The sequence below is a fragment of the Sebastes umbrosus genome, chromosome 3 (assembly GCF_015220745.1).
Source record: "Sebastes umbrosus isolate fSebUmb1 chromosome 3, fSebUmb1.pri, whole genome shotgun sequence".
Lineage (NCBI taxonomy): Eukaryota > Metazoa > Chordata > Actinopteri > Perciformes > Sebastidae > Sebastes > Sebastes umbrosus.
Window position 1 is genome coordinate 21,382,391 of NC_051271.1, and position 20,781 is coordinate 21,403,171.

The following is a 20,781-nucleotide window of genomic DNA, read 5'->3' on the forward strand; positions in this document are numbered from 1 at the left end:
TTGAAGGACAGGATTGGTACTGAGACGCAGCAGAGACGAGAAACATGTGTCGTACTTCATCAGTTGAAATGTTTATTATTGCATTATATTGTTTCTGCCATAATAAGTGCAAACAAAACAATTGCAGTCTGATATCTCCGCATTACAAACTAATGATATAATATTAGTCATATTGAAAATGTTAGTCGAGCAAAAGCTGCATTTATTAATGTGGACGTGAACAAAATGTTAGCTACCTTTCAAAGACATTATTTGGAGTCATAGTTTAAAAAGACCTGATCGGGCCGTCTCTCTCTCTCACACACAAAAGAACGATTTGTTGTGATGAATTTTGTCAACTTCTTGTTTTGGTGAGCCGGCGACCCAAAAAGAGGCCGATTTAGAGAAGAGGCACTTCAGGTGGTTCCTGTTTTATTGCTTGTTAACACGGTTACGCGTCATCTCCACCACAGAGCAACAGAAGGGCCTTTCGGTAGTCGCCGCTGGTATCTCCCTGTAACACAAATACACACAGAATTTAAGGGAAATGTTTTATATGTGTGTAGTGCAGTGTGTTTGTTTATTCATGTGTGTGTGTGTACCTTGATCATGGAGAAGAGAGAGTGGGCAAACATCCTCCTGAACTCAGTTCTGACGTCCAACAAGTCCACCTCACTGCGAGTCACCATCGCTCTGATCAGGGTGTTATCATCGGTTCCGCCACCCTGTGACAACAAACACACGATGACCGTCTGCCTTATACATGTATGCAACTATTATCTGAGAGCACAAGCCTCTGTAAATATTAAGAAATAGTTAACATGTGTCTGGTTTAATAATCGTGACACATGTGCCCATTTTTTATTAATTTTAAGGCTGTATCACACTGGCAGCATTTTTTTTTTCATGTGATCAATTCGGATGTCATCATGTTTTTTAGAACTGTTATTTTTGTCGAGTACTTTCACACAGAACGTGAATATTGCGCGTCAAAACAGTGACAATTTTTTCGTCATTACGAGGTTGATTTTCTTTTGCACTGCTTATATTTATAAAACAACAACATGGAGGCTCCGTAGTCCGAACCAAGACAGCAAACTTTATTACTCCTTTCAACCTTGACAAAGGCAACGCAGACCATATCCACTCCTTCGTTCTTACCTTTCACAATAAAAGCCCTAGACATATAATATTCGCAGGCGAGTATTTCACATTTTCGTGTTGTATATTCGTCACGCCCCCTCCTCCCCCGGTGTGTTAAGGCCTTTAAACCTGCAAGCTCAGATCTTTTTGGACACTTGGGGACAGCTGAAACAAGCTGAACACAACAAAAGTTGAAATTCTCTGATTCCAGCTTCTTAAATGTGAATATTTATTTAGACAGTAAACTGAATATCTTTGAGTTGAAGACAAAACAAGACATTTGAGGACATCATCTTGGGCTTTGGGAAACACTGATCGACATTTTTCACCATTTTATGACATTTTATAGACCCAACAACTAATTGATTAAATGAGAAAATAATCGTCAGATTAATCGACAATGAAAATAATCATTAGTTGCAACCCTAGTTTCCAAACAACTAACTGTCTTGATTAATTTAATGACAGTCTGGGTCAAATTGGAATAAACTGAGCATATATATTGACAACAAAGAACATCATTGTACTTGTGAGTTGAGCTAAATGAGTGTGTCTCTATTTAAATTCACAGTTCTGTGTTTTACAAACGTCCACCAATAACGACATATATTAAAAAAACATTTAAGCAGCAATGGATTGCATTGTGCTGGCCCTATAATGTGTTATCAACTACTGTTATGGTGGTTAAACATAGCATTGATTATACTTGGATGTCCATTTCAGACATCATCGTTGTCTTACCTTCATCGCATAGTACAGAGTCTCCGCAAAATAGGCTGGAACGCTCTTGGCACACTTCACTGTAAAAGAAAAACAGAAAAGACGATTGTTATTATTATTCACTCACACATTAGTCACTGCCTCTCAAGAAGCTGACAACAGAAGCAGGCTGCGGCAGTTTCGTACCGACGGCCAGAAGCAGATCTCTCAGGCCTCCAGATGTTTCCCTCTTGATGGTCTCCTCCATCTCGTATCCAGACAACTTCATGTAAGCGTCGAACACTGAAACACACAGGTTCAGAATTAGTCTGGATATTATTATGTGAAGCTGAAAAACTATTACAGAGGCTGCAACTCTCAGACACACACAGACAAACCTTTCCTAAGATGCTCTGCACTCCGGTTTCCCAGGATGGTGACAAACGTTTGTTCATCAGTGCCGAACTTCTGCTCTCCTGCCTTGAAGAGGACCTGATACCACAGAAACAAACAGTACACATCACACATTGTTTGTCCTTCAAAAGCAGAGTACATTTGGGTATTTCCATGTTATGCTACTTTATACTTCTACTCCACTACATCTCAGAGGGAAATATTGTACTTTTTACTTAATACAGTATGTGCTGAAGAGTTGAAGAGATTCAGCTCTCTCAGAGCCTCGCTATCATCATTTAACATATAACAGATGAGAAAGAATCTATCAGCGATACTAATGAGTCTAAGCCTCCTCAGTACTGGAGGTGGATCATGTTCATACAGACGCTGTCCTCCAAAAACATTCAGTACCCCTTCACAGTGTCTTTCTGCATTTCTAATCTCTTTTAAATTCAAACAAGTTTCAAGGGAAATTGTACTCGCTCCCTCCACAAGGAGGCGTCATAACATCAATACAGATCAGCTGTTCAAACTGCCTCCCCCACCTCCAAAACACACACACACACATGCACACACACTTCAAAGAGCCGCATTTAGATCATATCCACAAACACATGTGACAGTCACACCCGCAGACAGAAGGACAAAGACACCATTGATGGTGAAAAACAGAAATATTTACTGACCAACGATAAAAACAACCGACTCACCTGAGCGTCAGTCGCAATGGTTCCCTCCTGGATCCCCCTCTGCCTGTTCGCCTGAGGACAGACAACATGTGTCTCTGTTAGAGGGGAGAAGAGACAGGGATAGAGGAGACAAGACAAGAGGAGGATAGAGGAGAGGAGACAAGGATAGAGGAGACGAGTTGAGGACGAGAGGAGGATAGAGGAGAGGAGACAAGAATAAAGGGGGGCAAGAGGAGATGAAAGGAGATGAGAGGAGGATAGAGGCGACAAGATAAGGATAGCGAAGACGAGACAAGGATAGAGGAGACGAGACGAGACGAGGATAGAGGAGAGGAGACAAGGATAGAGGCGAAGAGACGAAGATAGAGGAGACAAGGATAGAGGAGACGAAAGAAGACAAGGATAGAGGAGAGGAGACGAGGATAGGGAAGAGGGGCCAAGAATAGGGGAGTGAAAAGGAGACAATAATAGAGGAGGGGAGACATGGATAAAGGAGATGAGACAAGGATAGAGGAGACGAGACGAGACGAGACGAGACGAGGATAGAGGAGAGGAGACAAGGATAGAGGCGAAGAGACGAAGATAGAGGAGACAAGGATAGAGGAGAGGAAAGGAGACAAGGATAGAGGAGAGGAGACGAGGATAGGGAAGAGGGGACAAGAATAGGGGAGTGGAAAGGAGACAATAATAGAGGAGGGGAGACAAGGATAAAGGAGATGAGACAAGGATAGAGGAGACACGACAAGAGGAGAGGAGAGAGAGGACACAAGAAGGATAGCGGAGAGGAGAGGAGAGGAGAGGAGAGGAGACAATAATAGAGGAGAGGACACAAGGATAAAGGAGACGACACAAGGATAGAGGAGACAAGACAAGAGGAGAGGAGAGAGAGGACACAAAAAGGATAGCGGAGAGGAGAGGAGAGGAGAGGAGACAATAATAGAGGAGAGGACAAGGATAAAGGAGACGACACAAGGATAGAGGAGACAAGACAAGAGGAGACAAGACAAGAGGAGACGAGAGAGAGGACACAAGAAGGGGAGTGGAGAGGTGAAAAGGATAGCGGAGAAGAGAGGAGAGAAGACAAGGATAAAGGAGACAAGACAAGGATAGAGGAGATGAGACAAGGATAGAGGAGAGGAGGATAGAGGAAAGGACACAATGGAAAAGAGGAGGAGAGGAAAGGACATAAGGATGGAGGAGAGGAGAAACGGATAGAGGAGAGTACAGGACACAAAGATAGAGATGAGGAGACAAGAGAGGAGAGGACACAAGAATAGGGGAGTGGAGAGGAGAGGAGACAAAGAAAAGAGGAGAGCAGAGGAGACAAGGATAGGGGAGAGGAAAGGAGACAAGGATAGGGGAGAGGAGAGGAAACAAGGAAAGGAGAGAGGCGACAAGGATAGAGGAGCTGAGAGGAGACGAAAAAAGAGGAAAGGAGACACAGAAGAGAGGTGATAAGGATAGAGAAGAGGAAAGGAGACAAAGATATAGAAGAGGAGATTCACCTGCAGCAGAATAACCAGAAGTCTCTTGAAGTGACCTGAAGTGTCGCCGGAGATGTCCTCCTCCAGGTCGTCATCATACTCTGAGGAACAAACATGTTAAAGTTTTATTTTAGACCTGATGTTTAAAAAATGTTTGTTACACTTTTGTAAGTCAGACTTATAATTTTGTGAATTTAACAAAGTATAAAGCTATCAGGAACCCAAAAATACATGAAGAAAAGACACAGGTGCCTCTAAAAATGTACAAAACGTTACTGATAAACACTCGAAATGTTATAGAACAGTTCAAGGCTGTAACATATATAGTTTCTATAATTTTTATACACACAAATACAGCAGAAGAATGTAACAAATAAAACTTAAACTATAATACAGTCTATTTTTTAGCCCCACTTCTCATTGAAACTCTATGTACTGTATGCCACTGAAAATATTAATAATTCACAGTTTTAAAAAGGTCTTACACACATAAATGAAATAGTGTGTTTCAACTGGTATTCTCAGTTTGTCTCTACATAATATATAAATAAAGTTATGTTACAATAAAAGTTGCTATTAATGAGGATCAATAATGACTTCAGTATCATGCAGTATTAGAGTGTGTGTGTTACCTTTTCTATAAGCAGCGACGATCTCCTTCACCTGCTGAGGCGTTCTGGAGGCGAGGATCTCCACCAGGACTTTCTCATCTGTTCCTGCTCCCTACAGGTCAAAGGAAGGAAACGTCTGATGAGTGTCCTGCTGCTCTGACCGCTAAAACGTTATGTCTCTACTCAGAAACTCTCCATCTACACTACATAAGAGTCTTCATCGATCTTATATCCATCAGCTGCAGCACTTACCTTGATGGCGTTGCGGAGCAATGTCACGTCGTAAGCCAGGGGCGGGGTCATCAGACCCACGATCAGGGTCTCAAATTTTCCTCCCAGCTCTCCCTTCAGGTCATCTACCAGATCCTGTCATGGAGATACATCAGGTACTTTTAATTAAATCCTGTGTGTGACGCCATCGCCATGCAGTGAAGGATTTTATGGTTGTTGTGTGCAGCTGGATTGTTTTGTTACGGTTAAATCTTGCCATGTCACATATGGATATATGATATGGATGGAAATGGATTTTCTGCTGATGATCTGTGCTGACAGTAATGGTTTCACTGTTGATGCTTTGATGTTGTGCACGGTCATTGGGTTTAAAGGCCTCAGTATGCTTCAAATGAAGAGCTGGTTGAATCATCTAACAGTCTCTGAAACCCACTTTCCAAAAGCAGATTTGTGGAGTCCGATAATCTGACAAGCATAACAAACACCTCTGCACACCTGGCTAACAAGCATTGGCCAGGTGTGCAGAGGTGTAAAAGCTGGCAGGATTGGAGTCCTCTGTTAAGCTCAAATGGCTCAATAAGCAACAGCTAACCATGTTGGGACCATAGACTGTATATAGGAAGTGGACGTAGTCACCGTGACGTCACCCATTTGTTTGTTTTGAAGCCTGGACTTCAGCATTTTGGCTGTCGCCATCTGTCACCAAGTGACACGAGTTAACAATTAACTTTCATGAACTGAACGCACACTGTGAAAGGGTTAAAGTTGTAAGACGAAAACACGGACAATTCCCAGATTGGACAACGCGTGGTAGCGACCTGTCAATCACAAGGTAGCCACGCCCTAAAGCATACCCTGCTTTATGGTCTATTTGACTCTAAATAGGACCATCGTTTATTAAATGAACATCATGCTGTATTGAAGAAGATCAATCCCACCCTCATGTCGATAGTGGAGCCAGTTAACTTAGCTTAGCATAAAGACTGGAAACAAGGGGAAGCAGCCAGGTATAAACATTACAGAAGTTATGTTTACACCTTTAACATGTTTGTTCCTCAGAGTAGTTCATTTGAAGCATACTGAGGCCTTTTTTTAAGTTGGAGCTCATGTAATATGTGCGGTCATGTGATTTAACAGCTGTTAAGGTAGTCCAACCTTTCCAAACAGAGTTTTGTAGGCGGCCTTGATCTGCTGCCTCTGGGAGTTGTTGCGAGCCACCAACAGCTGCAAGATGGCATCCTCATCAGTCCCTACGACGACAAGCACCATGGTTACCCAGCCAAGCAGCAAGATAAACACACATTACATAACGATGAGCAAGCTCTGTCGAGGTGGACTCTTGATTACAACTATTTCACCCACATAATTACAACCTTCAGTTGAGTTTATTCTTTTTCCCTCGCAGTGACTCAAGTTTCATCTCTGCTCGTGTGTTCATGACTCACTGCCGTCTGGGTGGAGCTCCACCCAGACAGCAGTGAGAGGAACTCCCCAAACAACGCTCTCTGATTGGTCTGTTGAAGTTGTACTACCGGCTGACCCACCCTGGGCGTATCAGATGACACTATGCTGACAGCAGATGTGCATACAAACACACACAAGCATCTTACCCAGCCCTTTCATGGCCTTGTACAGGACCTCAGCATCTGCAGTGGCATTGAAGTTTACACCGGCTTTTACGGTTCCTCTGCTGGCCTGCAACATGGAACAAAATGGACAGAGGAGGATTATTCTGATGTAAAGTTTCCCAAGTTATAGTTAAAAATTCCTTTTTCGTAGGGCAGCTGATACTTCTCCCGAATTATGGACCTCTATACTGTATCTCTAAATGTATTCAACTGCTCTCCAGACTGCAATACACAGATATCAGATACAAAATTAGAGCTGCAACAATTAATCAAATAGTTGTCAACTATCAAATTAGTCGCCAATTGGTTTGAGTAATTATTTAAGAAAAACAGAAAGTCTAAATTCTCTGTTTCCAGCTTCTTAAATGTGAATACTTTCTGGGTTCTTTACTCCTCTATGACAGTAAACTGAATATCTTTGAGTTGTGGACAAAACTAGACATGTGGAGGATGTCATCTTGGGCTTTGTGAAACACTGATCGACATTTTACACCAAACAACTAATTGATTAATCAATAAAATAAATCAACAGATTAATCGACAATAAAAATAATCGTTAGTTGCAGCCCTATACAAAATGTTGCACGGAATCCATAATTACTAATGCAGATTATTTATCACAGGATTTGCAGACACTGATAACTTCCAGCATTACACCATGCAAAAACCTGACAATTATATGCACACTTCATTGAAGTGCTAATATATATATATATATATCTCGCTTGACAAGTTTGACAGTCACTAATTGCATTTTTTTGGCTAATTGCCCTCTTGTATTGAATGTCGTCTTGTTGTTGTTGTTTGAGTAATAAAAAACAATAACTCCTTTGTTAATGTTCCTGTACTCAGGGGCATCAAACAGGAAGTTGATGTAAGACGAGGAGTCTCTTCATGTGTGTTGCCGTAACAACAGTTACATCATTAATGCACGCTAAATTTGTCTGTAAACAAGTTGGTCCTTCGGAAGAGAAATGCATTTATCATAAGTACATCTTTCTGGCTTCTTATCAGATATAAAGTAAATGCTATAGCATCGTAGATCATACTTAAATCAATCTGTACTGTAACTTCATGCTTAGATTAACATCTCTCTCTACTATCTCTGATCTGATTCCTCATGTACATCATTGCAGACAGATATATATAATCAATCTGTAGATTCATGCTGAAGATAGACATAACGTCATCAAAGACTTTTCCCCTTCTCCCCATTAATTAAATTACAGAACGCACCTAATCAATCTTTACATTCATGCATAGTACATAATGTACATATAAAACACTGTATCTCAGATTTGTTATGTGTGTATACACTCATCAAAGACTTCCCCCCCGTTCAGATGACCTTAATGACTTGCAGACTTCATGAAAATACATGCAGATGTCCTCGCCTGTTTCATGAACAGCATGTTCTCCCATCAGAATACATCTCGGATTTGATTCAAATATGATGGATTATCAGGCTACTAATTCCTCTGAATGCGGAAAAAGTGTTTCAGACGGGCAGACTGATCGATAGTGAGGACAGTAGGAATGTGTTAAGGCTGTAAAACATTAACTTTAAGATCGATTTGAGTTCAAAAGACTTATTTCTGTAACAATGCTGCACTCATTCTAGACACTCAATAAAAATGTGACACATTAACAGTAAGATAAGCCAAGTTGTTGCTTCTTATATTCAGGGGGGAGGGATGTTTAGAGAGGAAAACCACGGGAATGTCTCTGGAATCTCTGAGCCTGAAAATCTGGAAAGGAAAAAATTTGTGGGACGTCCAAGTTAACAACCAGGATTCTGTGTTTCTGCAGGACGGAACGCCAAAATGTCCTCGAGCTCTCCTTTCTCATAAACACACTCATCACCACAAGCTAAACTAAAATCTAATCAGCGTGCAGGCGACTGCTCGGACAAACAGCCAAACAAGAGAATTTTTACAACAACACAATGCAGATCATCTCCACTGGAATGTTAGACACAGTTTGAGCTCCTATAGCGAGCGATACGTTGTGTGGAGCGAGTTCAGACATGACCTGAGGCTGCGGGCGTCTGATGGTGATGGAGTTATGTTGTTGACCCTCTCTACAGTATATATCAACAGGACAGGCTGCTACAACCAACAGGTATCTCTGCTTTAGAGTGACACAAAACAATCCACAACACATGCAGCCATACTTGTATGAAGGGAAGTCCCATAATGCATTTTACTGCCAACTGTATAATTACTGAGCTTGGATGTGAATATTACTCTTTTTGAACATTATCCTCTATTACGTGTTAGTTCTTCTCTCAACACTTTCTGACTTTCCTACCATATTTGTGTCTCTCCAAGCAGAGCTGCAGCTACTCCTGAGGACACAAAGGTGATAATCTGTATATTTTATTTGGGGATTCAAACTATAGTTCTTAAGCTTAGTTAAGTTACATAAAAAGTGGGAACTGATATTTTTAGACTAAAGTGTCCTTAACTTTGCCAATTTTAAGGCCAAGAAAAATAAAGAAACACAAACGCTGATAGTACAGACATCCTGTGTAGAGCTGCAACGATTAATCGATTAGTTGTCAACTCTTAAATTAATTGGCAACTATTTTGATAATCGATTAATCGGTTTGAGTAATTTTTTAAGAAAAAAAAGGGAAAATTCTCTGATTGCAGCTTCTTAAATGTGAATATTTCCTGGTTTCTTTACTGTTCTATGACAGTAAACTGAATATCTTTGAGTTGTGGACAAAAAAATACATTTTTCACCACTTTCTGACATTTTAGAGATCAAACGACTAATCGTAGTCAACAGATTAATCGACAATGAAAATAATTGTTACATGCAGCCCAAATCTTGTGTCTGGTAGGCAAAAGTTTAACTACCAGACACAAGATTGGGCCTGCATGTAACAATTATTTTCATTGTCGATGGGAGGGGATCTTTACATGTTTGAATATGAAAATGTAACCGTTTTCTCAATCAGAAGACATCAGAAACTCTTTGAAATCAGGAGGATCATGTGAGAAACTCTGGGACACACAACTATTTTTAAATGCATAAAAGAGAATGCCTTGATTAATTATATATTATCAAAAACATCAAAATTACTAGAAAATGTTACTAAATGTCTCGTTAAAATCATCTCGGGGTGGGGAGGCTGAAGCATCTTCTTTCCTATTGAACAAATCTATATTAGAACTTTTAAAAAGGCATAATTATTTCCTAAAACCTGCTGGGTGCTGTAGTTTTTTAGCAAATGCTACTAAAACAGGAGTAAATGTTGCATTTGTTGGGGACATTTGTCAGCTCAAGGACAGTGTACAGTATGTGACTCAAAATAAACTATACACTTTGCTTTTTAACTAACACTTCCAGACGTGAAAGCCATTAACGGCCTCGCCCCACCTTATTTGTCAGAGATTTTAACTCTCCGTGAGCATAACAGGGCTTTCCGGTCATCAGGGTCAACTTTATTTAGAAGTCCCAAGGTCGAGGTATAAGCTGTGGGTTGATGGTGCTTTTGCTGTCGCTGCTCCTAAACTATGGAACAAATTACTCCCTGATATACGCACTGTCACTGACCTAGTACTTTTTAAATCTAAGCTCAAGACCTTTTTATTTAGATTGGCTTTTAATACCTAGCAGCGCTGTGACATTTTCCCTGTGCTTTTTATGTACCTTTTTATGATTTTATGATATGTTGTGTTTTTATTCCTGTTATTTCTTGATGTTAATGGAAAGCACTTTGGATACCTTTTGGTTATTGTAAAGGGCTATACAAATAAATGTTGATTGATTGATTGATACATGCCTGTGAACATGTCATTCAGTGCAAAGGTGTGGCTCATTGATGTGTTTCTAATTTCAGTTGAGGTTTATGGCACAGAGGAATACTCTCTATCAGACGCTTGTTAATTATTGTTGGTATAGGATCAACTTATTGTTGCTTTTGGTGTTTTCGCTGCATTAGCTGTTGTATCCTTATCCTCAAATTAGACCTTTGTCTGAGAAAGACACATTCAAACTGACTTTTGTGAACATTTCACAACAAAGGGAACTTCGGTTTACAGCCTCAGACTAACTGTCTGCAGAGTTACATCATCGCAGCTGATTATCAGAAATATAATCAGGTTTTTTTTATGGTGATGTAAAGCTCCTCCCTGACAGAAGAAAAAGAGAAGTGTTTCCCCTTTAAGAGAGGGAGGACGGCTTTAAACTGCAGGCTAGACGTGGAAATGGAAGTATTAAACACAGAGAGACCCACCCGAATGGAAGAGAGCCCACATGAGTGAGTCATACAATAAACTTCCCCAAAATGAAAACCTCCGCAAGCATTGGCACACTTAAAACTTGAAAAACTAAAAGTTTCATCAATATTTCATACCCTCTATGTGAAATACACTAGAAACAAGTTCCTCATTGAAGTGTATGTAAATGGATGCCAAGCTCAGACTTTTGTTTATCTTAAACAGATGTGCTGCCACATCTGTTACATAGCAGCATAATGGGCTTTTTTCATGATTCATGTAAACTGACAAGTTATCAACCGTGAATAAACATTCAACATTTTATAAACTCCAACCTACATTTAGATACAAAAAAAAGTCCTAGCATTATATAATGTGGATAAAAGTGGGCGTTGTCTTGGGAGTTCAGAGGGTAAAAACCTTTTATGACTCATATATTTGCATAAATAACGGATTTTTTGACCACTTATTATTTTAATCATTGTTTAATATAAAGTTATATATAAAAATATAATGTTTTATTTAATTTAGCAGTTTAAAAAGTCAGTAAAGTGAAGATGACTCACCATTTTGTCAGTCTTGGAGGTTTTTTCAGCTCGAGAAGAAGAAGAAGAAGAAGAAGATCTGTTGGAGAAAGAAAAACAAAGTTTCTCTGTGAGGACCAGATGTGTTTACTGTAAACATCTGTAATCAACTGCTTCATCTGGCTGATATCCGGTGCCTGGCTGTCTCGGTGTCCTATAGCTGTCAAACTTCCGCAGACCAGACGTGTCTCTGTCTTTAGTCTTTAGTCTGCTGGTAGAGACCCCAGCTACTCACCTGGCTGATGCTGCTGGACTCTTACCTGTTAGAGTTCAGGTGATAAAGTGAGAGAAGTGATCCGGAGAACTCACCGTCTGGTATCCGTCAGATGAAGCTCTGTGAGCGGACAGAGAGACAAAGAGAGACCTGGCGGAGGGAGCAGAAAGGGAAGAGAAGGAGGACCAACGGCAGAAACCCACTCTCATAAACTCTCCGTTGTGCACGTGAGCGTGTGGGTGTGCGCGTGTGTGTGGGCCACACCCCAGTGCGCGAGGACTCTGGTACAACCCTGCTCCTGAAGCACTCTGGGAAATGTGGTTTTAGCTGTCCTGAAGCTTTTATTGAGGTGTCCTCCTGAGGCTGTTGTGTTTCCAAACATGAAGTAAAAAAGACAAACATATATATATATGATATGAAAGATATATATATGATATGAAATAAAGATATATATATATATACAGTATATATGTTTGTCTTTTTACTCCTTTTACTCCACCTAAATAAAAGCTTCAATATGTCATAATTAATAATCTGAATCTACAAAGTAACTAGTGACTAAAGTTATCAAATAAATGTAGTAGAGTAATGGAGTAGAAGTATGAAGTAGTATAGCACGGAAATACTCAAGTAAAGTTCCTCAAAATTGTACTTAAAGTGCAATACTTGAGTAAATGTACTTATTTAAATTCCACCAATGGCTGAATATGATATATGAATAGAAGGCCTGTGTTTGCATCCACATGTGAGTAGCACCTGACAAATGACAAAAAGTCACCTGACAGGTTTTCATGTAGATATCATTCAATTTGTTGAGCTTCATAGGAAAAGGTTCAGCAACTTCTGCCTTTAGCAATGTTATCTTTTAAGGTATCTATCCGTGGCTACATTAATAATACATTATACTAGGCTACAAGAAAGGAATAACATAGCCTACAGTAAATAATAGTTTTGTTGTTGTTGTTTTTTTTAATAATATAAGTAATTATTGAGTGTTAGCATTTCGCATTTGCTAAATAATGTTTGTCAACATTGTTTGGGTCAAGGGAGAGAGGGGCTTTTTTTTGTATATATTTATTAAGTGTGCCTTCTTTTTGGTTAAAGCTATATTTATTGATATTTTTGCTCCTTGGTTGCAGAACAAGCTGAAAATGCAAAACTGTCATTACCATAAAGTAGTTAAGAGTAACATGCAGCAAACACAACATTAGCATTCATTTGGAGTCGTGTCTGTGGTCTCCTGACAAATGTATTATATTTGGACTGTTTAGGATCTCCTCCTCATCCTGAGGGACATTTCTGAATCTTCAGCTGCTAAATGCTCCTCTATGTTCACTGCTACAGTTGTTGATTTTGTCTGTCTGTTGTTTTATAGCAGGGCAGCATACAGTCTGTGTATCAGAACTTTTATGGCTGAAAAATTTAGCGTACACTTCAATGGATATCATATTTTTTTATGTGAGCCTTTCTTTTAGGTAGCTAAAATATGTTTTCCTGCTGTCCCCGTCCACAGCACTGTATTGCTTTGCTCCAGTGTGGGTACTCCTGTCTGTTTCTCCAAACTTGGGGTACGTCAACAGTCATCTACTGTAAGTAATACACCTACTACGGATAAGTACCTCATACAACCCCACTTCAAAACACCTGAACTATCCCTTTAAAGTCAGTACACATCAGAGCTAACAGCGAGCTGACAGACAGCAGGAAAGTCTGTTTACACTGTGCTCACGCCCACAAGTTAAAGATGAGATCATTCTCTAAATGTTAGTGATACAGCTACAATGTGTAACAGATTGTACTGAGAATTTAATAAAGCATGTTCAATCATGTAGCATACACACTGAAACTGATCAACTGCTCAAATAGTTGCTCTTCTAGTTTTGTCTGTATCATTTGCCAACTTTGTTCAGGTCGAGGAGTATCATAGTCACTGGACACTGTGCACCAAACAGAACTCATTCAGACCTTATAATAAGGGTACAAAATCATACATTTAAGTTATGCCGGCCTAATGCATGACTCATGATGATTTAATGCATGATTTAATGCAGGATGTGTCATGAATACCTCACCAGTAACTAATTAATTAAGGCATGTTAATTCAGTTACTACATTAGCAGAGCAGTACCTAGTCTCAAAGAAATATGAAGCTTTTTTTTTTTATCAAACTGGTCGTCAGATGCAAACATTTACATGTTGCTGCATGACCCAATGGTATTTATTATTAATATGTATGGCTATTTCTATGAGAATATGTACTGAGGCTGAGCAAATGCATGGTCTGAAATGAATGCTTATGTAACTGGAAAATGACTGTGAATTAACATTCCTTAAATAATTAGTTAGTGGTGAGGAATTCATGATACAACCTGCATTAATTCATGCATTAAATCATCATGAGTCATGTATTAGTTAACCATTACACAAGTATATGGTTTGTACTCTTATTATAAGGTCAGGAGCTGAACTAAAATTAATAATCTGTAATTTACAACAGGGGACGTCCCACAAAGGTACGTTAGTAAAAAAAAAACTGGCATGGAGCCTCAAGTTTAAAATAAGGATTATTTAGCAATCATTTATAGAGATAATCATAATGTGTAGATCATTTATAGACAGAAACTAGAACCAGGTTTTGACATCAGGTGGAGACTGACACCAGAACTGGTTCATTGCCTCAACGGCCAAAATGTGCTGAATGAAGAACCTTGTCTTAGAAACATATGGATTTAATTTGCATTGTTTCTGCTTTGAATGCTGTTCATTCTTTTTGCCTTTGGCATGTGTGGAATCTGCATCGCATGTCAATGAATCACCAAGTAAACTGAACTGAGAGCTGCAGATCAATTCTAACAGAGAGAGAGAGAGAGACAGAGAATATAGATTATAGCAGTGGTTCCCAACCTTTTTCCATCACTGAGTAAACTGACCACCCCTGACTAAGTAACATATTTTATGGATCTTTCACATTATATTCAATGCATAACATTAAGACTACAGAACAATCGATAAATGGTAAACGCAATAACTGCAGGAAGTTTGTGTAAAACGAGCGAATTTGGATGAATTTAGAGCAGATATTTCCTGTAAATATTGCATCAGAGATGAGTTTTCCTATTATTTTTAGGAACCTTTAATACTATTCTCTGTATGTATTTAAACAATATATTTTTAACAAACATACCTACTTAATAGGTTTCTTTGTTTGACAAATTCAGTGTTTTGTTCTCCCTGACGCTTGGTCATTGCTCCATTAGCTCTTAGGTTGTTTTCCAATGCATGACGAGGCTGTTTAACAGAGAGAGAAGACTCTGTGAATACAGCTTGTGTTCAGGTCTTCACTGTGCCCTTATCCTGTTTATATCTTAAATAATAATCCAAACTTTAATTTCATTTAGTTTTTTTTCACAGAAATGAATGCAATTCTGAGATATAGGCCAACTGCATATTTTTAAAAGAAGTTGTCTTACACCCCTTAAAATCAAGAAGGCCTTGTGACCCCCGTGAAGCTTTGGCGTCCTCTAGTGGGGGTCAGGACCCAGGAACCAGTGGATTATACTATTTTAAAAATGGCTTATTCAAATTTATAAAAATAATAATAATAATAATTCACTCCACAAAACAGATTTTTTTAAGGAGAATGTTTAATCTTTTATCAAAAAAAAGAAGGTCCAACGCACTCTTCTGGCAAAAAGCCTTTAATCAGATGGTTACTTATTGGTGTAATTCTAAAAACATATGCTTGTACATGTTAAGATAGAGCTGGTTTACAACTCACGTGTGGCGTCAGAAACAGCTTTCTTCACCCTGATGAAGGCTGTGTGTGCCTTGGACCTTTCTTTGTTTAACTTTTGCGTTCCCTCCCAAAGAACACCTTCATAACACTTGTTTGAACTTCCAAGTACTCCGGACCTCGTCTTTTTTGAAGTTTAGTCTTTTCTTTTGAAAGAGCAACATATAAAACACCATTTATTTTATGCATGAAGAAATCTTTGCACAATGTCCACTTTTTAAAAAAACAACTGCCCTCCATCCAGGACTTATACACCTCCAGAGTCAGTAATTTGGGCAGGAAGCATCACTGCAGACCCTTCACACCCTGGACACAACCTCTTCCAGCTTCTCCCTTCTGGGAGGCGCTACAGAGCGCTGTGCGCCAAAACAACCACACACAAGAACAGTTTGTTCCCTCAGGCTATCACTCTGATGAACACTCATGCGCTCAATACACTATCACTGCCTTTATAAATTATAATTCTTTCAATCTTTAATGCACAACCTTTTTAGAATATGTACATATCATCTGACACTGTCAAATATATATCCTACACGTTGTACATACAGTATTTCTTACTGTCAGCTGTCTTATTTTACTGTTGGTCATCGGTGCTTTTTATATACTGTATATTTATATATTATTTATTTATATACACCTTTTTTCACAACTTTTTTACATAACAGACTATTCCTCACCTTTATTGGTCCAGCTTTGTTATCATTGTCCCTGGCTGTTTTTCTATTTCTGTGTAAGAAATCTTCACACAAGGTCCACTTTTTAAAAAAACAACTTTATATATTTATTCAAGGGAGTTTCACTTGCAATTTCCCACAGCAATGCTTTGTGTTTTTTAGGAACACACACAGTCTTACACAGTTACACACACACACAGTCTGAACTGCTTGTTACTAAGGGCATATCAGTGGTGGTAATGAGTGACTGGCAAATGCTGCTCTTTCATCAAACCAGTTACAGCTCCTATTCTTAACCTTTAGGCCAACAATAACCCTCATTACTAGCTTATTTTTTTCCATAGCTATCAATTGCATCTCATGATCTTCATATCACATGATCAAAGTAATCTCCATGACAACTGAACTCCATCTGGTGGTGAAGACCGTGATATGCAATTGAAAGCGAAAAAGCATGTTTTGTTTATCATTTACAGAGGTTTAAAATATTTCAAGCATTATGCTACAATACAGATTAGATATTTAAAATGTTACAGAGTCCAAAAAAACACATATTCAGAGGCATCCAAGCACACACGCAAGCAAAAACTGACTGTTTTGCGATAACAGCTGTGTGCCATCGTCACCTTCTGTGTCTGTAGTGTTGTGATTGTTGAAGTAAGAACCAGAGAAACAGAGCTAACAGCATGCTGAGTGACACAAAGAGACAAACGTACACCCCCATGCTCCATCCCCAGCCTGCTGTTAAAGGAGGGACACCATTCACCTCTGCAAATTTTGCCGGGATAGGCATGCTGGTGTGCACAGAAAACAGAGGTCAAAGGTCAAAATTTGATTCCTCTAGTTCCTTTTTTGTCACCTAGAAGAGGAGAAGTGAAACTCCAGTGAAGGGAATTTTGTTCTGTGGTCCTCAAGTGAATGTTTGGTCTTCCTTATCTTGTGAGGAACACACATGAGCCGTTTTTGTTAAAAAAAATTCTGTTGCAAGAAAGAATAATGACTGCGATCAAGTTTCATCCCAGTCAAACAGATTTAAGAGTCAAAATCTTGATGGTAGTCTGATAGCAGTTTTGTCTCCAGGGTGCAACTGAATATCCTGTGAGTTACTGAGCATCCCCTCATCAGTGTCCTCTGACGGCTTCATCCACATTCAGTGTAATCAGAGAAAACAAAAAGATGAAAAAAAAATGGGGGTTTGCGCCTCTCTTGTCTTCTTCTACTGAAATTTTCCACAGACTGCTGCCTCACTCTTGCTTGCCTGCTTTTCAACCACCCACAAATACTCCCAGACAGACTGATAGACGCGTAGACTCATAGAATAAGTCAACAGCTATCCATATCGCTCTGACCTAACCCACAGGCAATATCTCTCCATTTCTCTCACACACATCCTCTGACCTCACCCTGCAGGTATGTATAATCAATACCTTTAGGGATCGTCTATCTTCACTTCTGATTAAAACCTATTTCCAACGTTGAACCCCGCATGAATAAAACATGCAGCTACAGCGCAACACTGGTTTGTATTTTGAAAATATATATATATATAAAAAAAGGGCCTACGGGCACATTTGAAATATTTGGCATGTTTTCTTGAGGGATACATGATTAAATCAATTGCAACATTCATGTATAATCATCTGAGACTAAGAATCGTTGTGTTTTCGTTACCTTAGAATAAGCCGTTTATATCTACATAGGGAGCGGGTCCTCTTCACAGAGTCCGCCATATTGCTCCATCATATTTCTACAGTAGCCCAGAACGGATGAACCAAACACTGGTTTTAGAAAGAGCCTTTCAAATTTTTACGCCACTTGAAGGCCACCGTAGTTCTCTGACACGCTTGTGAAACTGCAGTAACGTGAGCCGCAAAAGGCAAAACCGTGGTATCGGTAGCTGTCTGACTTCCGTTGCTCCTAAAGTAGTGTTATTATGGTAAGGTTGGCCTCTGAGTGAGGCGAACGGCGTTACCACGGTTTTGTATTCGGCGGATCACGTTACCGCAGTCTTGGAAAGTGATGACTGAGCGGAGGGGGTCCTCAGTTGGTTGCAATCTGCAACAACACCACTAGATGGCTCAAATCAACACACTGTACCTTTAAAATGGCATGTCTCAACCATAGACCTTTACTGTAATAGTAAGAGAAAAAACTCAAAAGAGTCTGGTAGTAGTGTATGACGACAAAGAATAACAAAATGAAACATAAACAAAATGCAAAGAGTGTTCTAAATGAGTGTTATTAAAGTGTGAGCTAGTGCGATAGCAGTGCCACCAGGAGGAAGTAGAGTGGTCAGCTTCATTATAGCCACAACTGGAAATAAAACAGACAGGGAAGCAACACAGAGCATTTATTTACACACTCTCACTCTCACTGGCATGTACCAACATGAACAAACTTACTAAGAAAAGATGTATATACTTAGAAAAACACCAACTTGAACAAACAGGTAGAGAAAAATTGGGAAAACAGGATTCATTAAATTCATTAACAAATTACCCCTGTGGCAGAATCCAGACTACAGTCTGTAACTGTAAGCAGTGAAGAGTCACTCAAATTCATGCAAAGTGTGCAAACCTAAGGATTACTAAGTGAGTGAATATGCATGGAATTTACAACCGCACTCAATGTTCTATGTACAGTACAGTACATTGCTTTATACTGGCAGATTAGCGGCACCATGAGCTATGCTCACATTTGGCAACTGCGGTCTGTTGCCCTTTAGATGATGTTAGTTCCAATAAACAAGCATGTTCTTGCAGATCATGGTGGATTGAGAAACACATGAATGACAGTTAAATGCCATCCTGCAGGAGACAACACCAACACTGGTAATAAATCTACAAGGGAGTCACATACAGTGGCAACACATTGGGATTTTTACAAAGACAGAACAAGTTGTAATAAACCGCTCTACTGCTTGCAGTTTTTTCTTTGACTGATGCAGCGGTTGATAAGACCTAAAATGCTCTTTTACTTTTCTCCAAAACTGTTAGGAAACACTGACATCATTTCTGTGTGAGTGAAAACCCATCGGACACAGTCTATAGGGATAAAACAAAAGGTTAAGTTAGCCTACTGTATGCTATTTAGCTCCATATCTTTATTCTAAAACAACTGGTTATTATGATTCTAAAAAGACAAAAAAAACGACAACCAAAAATATACAATTATTTTAAAATATGAGGACAGTTTTGCATAGAAATACATTTCCATGTTCTTCTATATTTTCTATCATTACACACTCAGTCCAGACGTATTTCACAGAATGTACCTGTTTTTCTTTCATGTTGGTACAGTCGGTGCTAGTGCCTTATATGAGAACAAAAGTAATACACTATTTTCTTTATTTTGGATGGTATAAACAAGTCATAGAAGAACATTAATACCCTGTACCAAAAGTGGTGGAAGAAGCACTCAGATATTTTACTTAAATATACTTAATTAATCTGAATCTGCAATGTAACTATGTAACTAATGTCCCATAAATGGTAGTGAAGTAAAAAATATATATATATCATATATATATTTTAAATATCGGCTAAAGTAGCATAAAATGGAATGCTCAGATAGATACAAGTACCTTAAAGTTGTACTAAAGTACAGTACTTGAGTAAATGTACTTCTACACCACAGTTATTTCAGTGAAGATGTACTTTGTATTGAAAGTGGTCAATGGGTACATGCAGCCATATAGGCTATGGCCTGACTGATTAACATTTGATCTGTGTAGTGTACAACATTACTCTTAGCAATAAGATGGTTAAGTTAAAAAAATATATATTTAACTCATTAGCCAGAACCATTGATAGGGAGTGATTAATACGTCACACACCTTTTATTTCTAGAAAGCACGGTTTGATTTATCTCACATTTAGTGGTGTGATTTAACTTAGCTAAATGTTTTTTCATAAGGATATATCTCTTTCTGGGAAGTCACTATATAGCTAAACGTGTAGCAAGGATAATCTAGCATTAAAAATGCCTCTGATAGCGTATCGTAAATTCGTGAGCCTGGTTTGATGGCTCAGGGTTTATGCCCTTTTCTATCCATAGGAGATCGTTGGAGGGAGGAGAGAGGATATATATATACTGGAAAAACAAAGTTTGGGAACTTGTGTTTGGTTGATTATTTCTCTGTTGTTACAATGCTAATTGGCATTGTATTTTACATCGTTGGAAAGCCTGTTTATTTACCTTCGCAATGATGTCTAACTTGTAAGAATCATGCATTTGTGGGATGAGCAGCACAGCTGATTATGTGGGTAGCGCCCAAGAAAAATTTGCCAAAATGCTCCGTCAATGGTAAACAGAGTATTCTCCTGTTGGTATTGACTCTTGTTTTGAGTTGTTTGGTGGATTGGATGATTGAACTCTCTATCAGTAACAAGGAACAAACAAGACATATTGGCTATTTTACACTT

The 20,781-nt window shown here is 39.0% G+C and overlaps 1 protein-coding gene across 3 annotated transcripts; it reads right to left on the minus strand.

Annotated features, from left to right (window-relative positions):
• Positions 1–49: 49 nt before the first annotated feature.
• On the minus strand, positions 50–12,134 carry anxa5b (annexin A5b). Of its 3 annotated transcripts, none has more exons than XM_037765247.1 (13): positions 11,983–12,134; positions 11,656–11,713; positions 6,843–6,927; positions 6,388–6,482; positions 5,254–5,367; positions 5,023–5,113; positions 4,412–4,491; positions 2,928–2,978; positions 2,220–2,313; positions 2,029–2,124; positions 1,864–1,922; positions 582–704; positions 50–493 (listed from the first exon to the last, which is right to left on the minus strand). In XM_037765247.1, exons 2-13 carry the CDS (start codon positions 11,656–11,658, stop codon positions 431–433), a joined length of 954 nt encoding a protein of 317 aa, XP_037621175.1. In that variant the 5' UTR covers positions 11,659–11,713; positions 11,983–12,134; the 3' UTR covers positions 50–430. The 3 variants fall into 3 exon arrangements, with proteins under 3 accessions (XP_037621175.1, XP_037621176.1, XP_037621174.1); XM_037765248.1 differs by having other exon boundaries at positions 11,934–12,086; XM_037765246.1 differs by lacking the exons at positions 11,656–11,713; positions 11,983–12,134 and having other exon boundaries at positions 6,843–6,936.
• Positions 12,135–20,781: the final 8,647 nt, after the last annotated feature.

Excerpts from the sequence above, each read along its gene's own strand:
- anxa5b (XM_037765246.1), bottom strand. The coding sequence starts at position 6,936 with ATGTTGCAGGCCAGCAGAGGAACCGTAAAAGCCGGTGTAAACTTCAAT. Across the intron at positions 2,979-4,411 it reads TTCTGGTTATTCTGCTGCAG|GCGAACAGGCAGAGGGGGAT; the intron begins GTGAATCTCCTC and ends GTCTGTCCTCAG. Across the intron at positions 705-1,863 it reads CTCTGTACTATGCGATGAAG|GGTGGCGGAACCGATGATAA; the intron begins GTAAGACAACGA and ends TTGTTGTCACAG.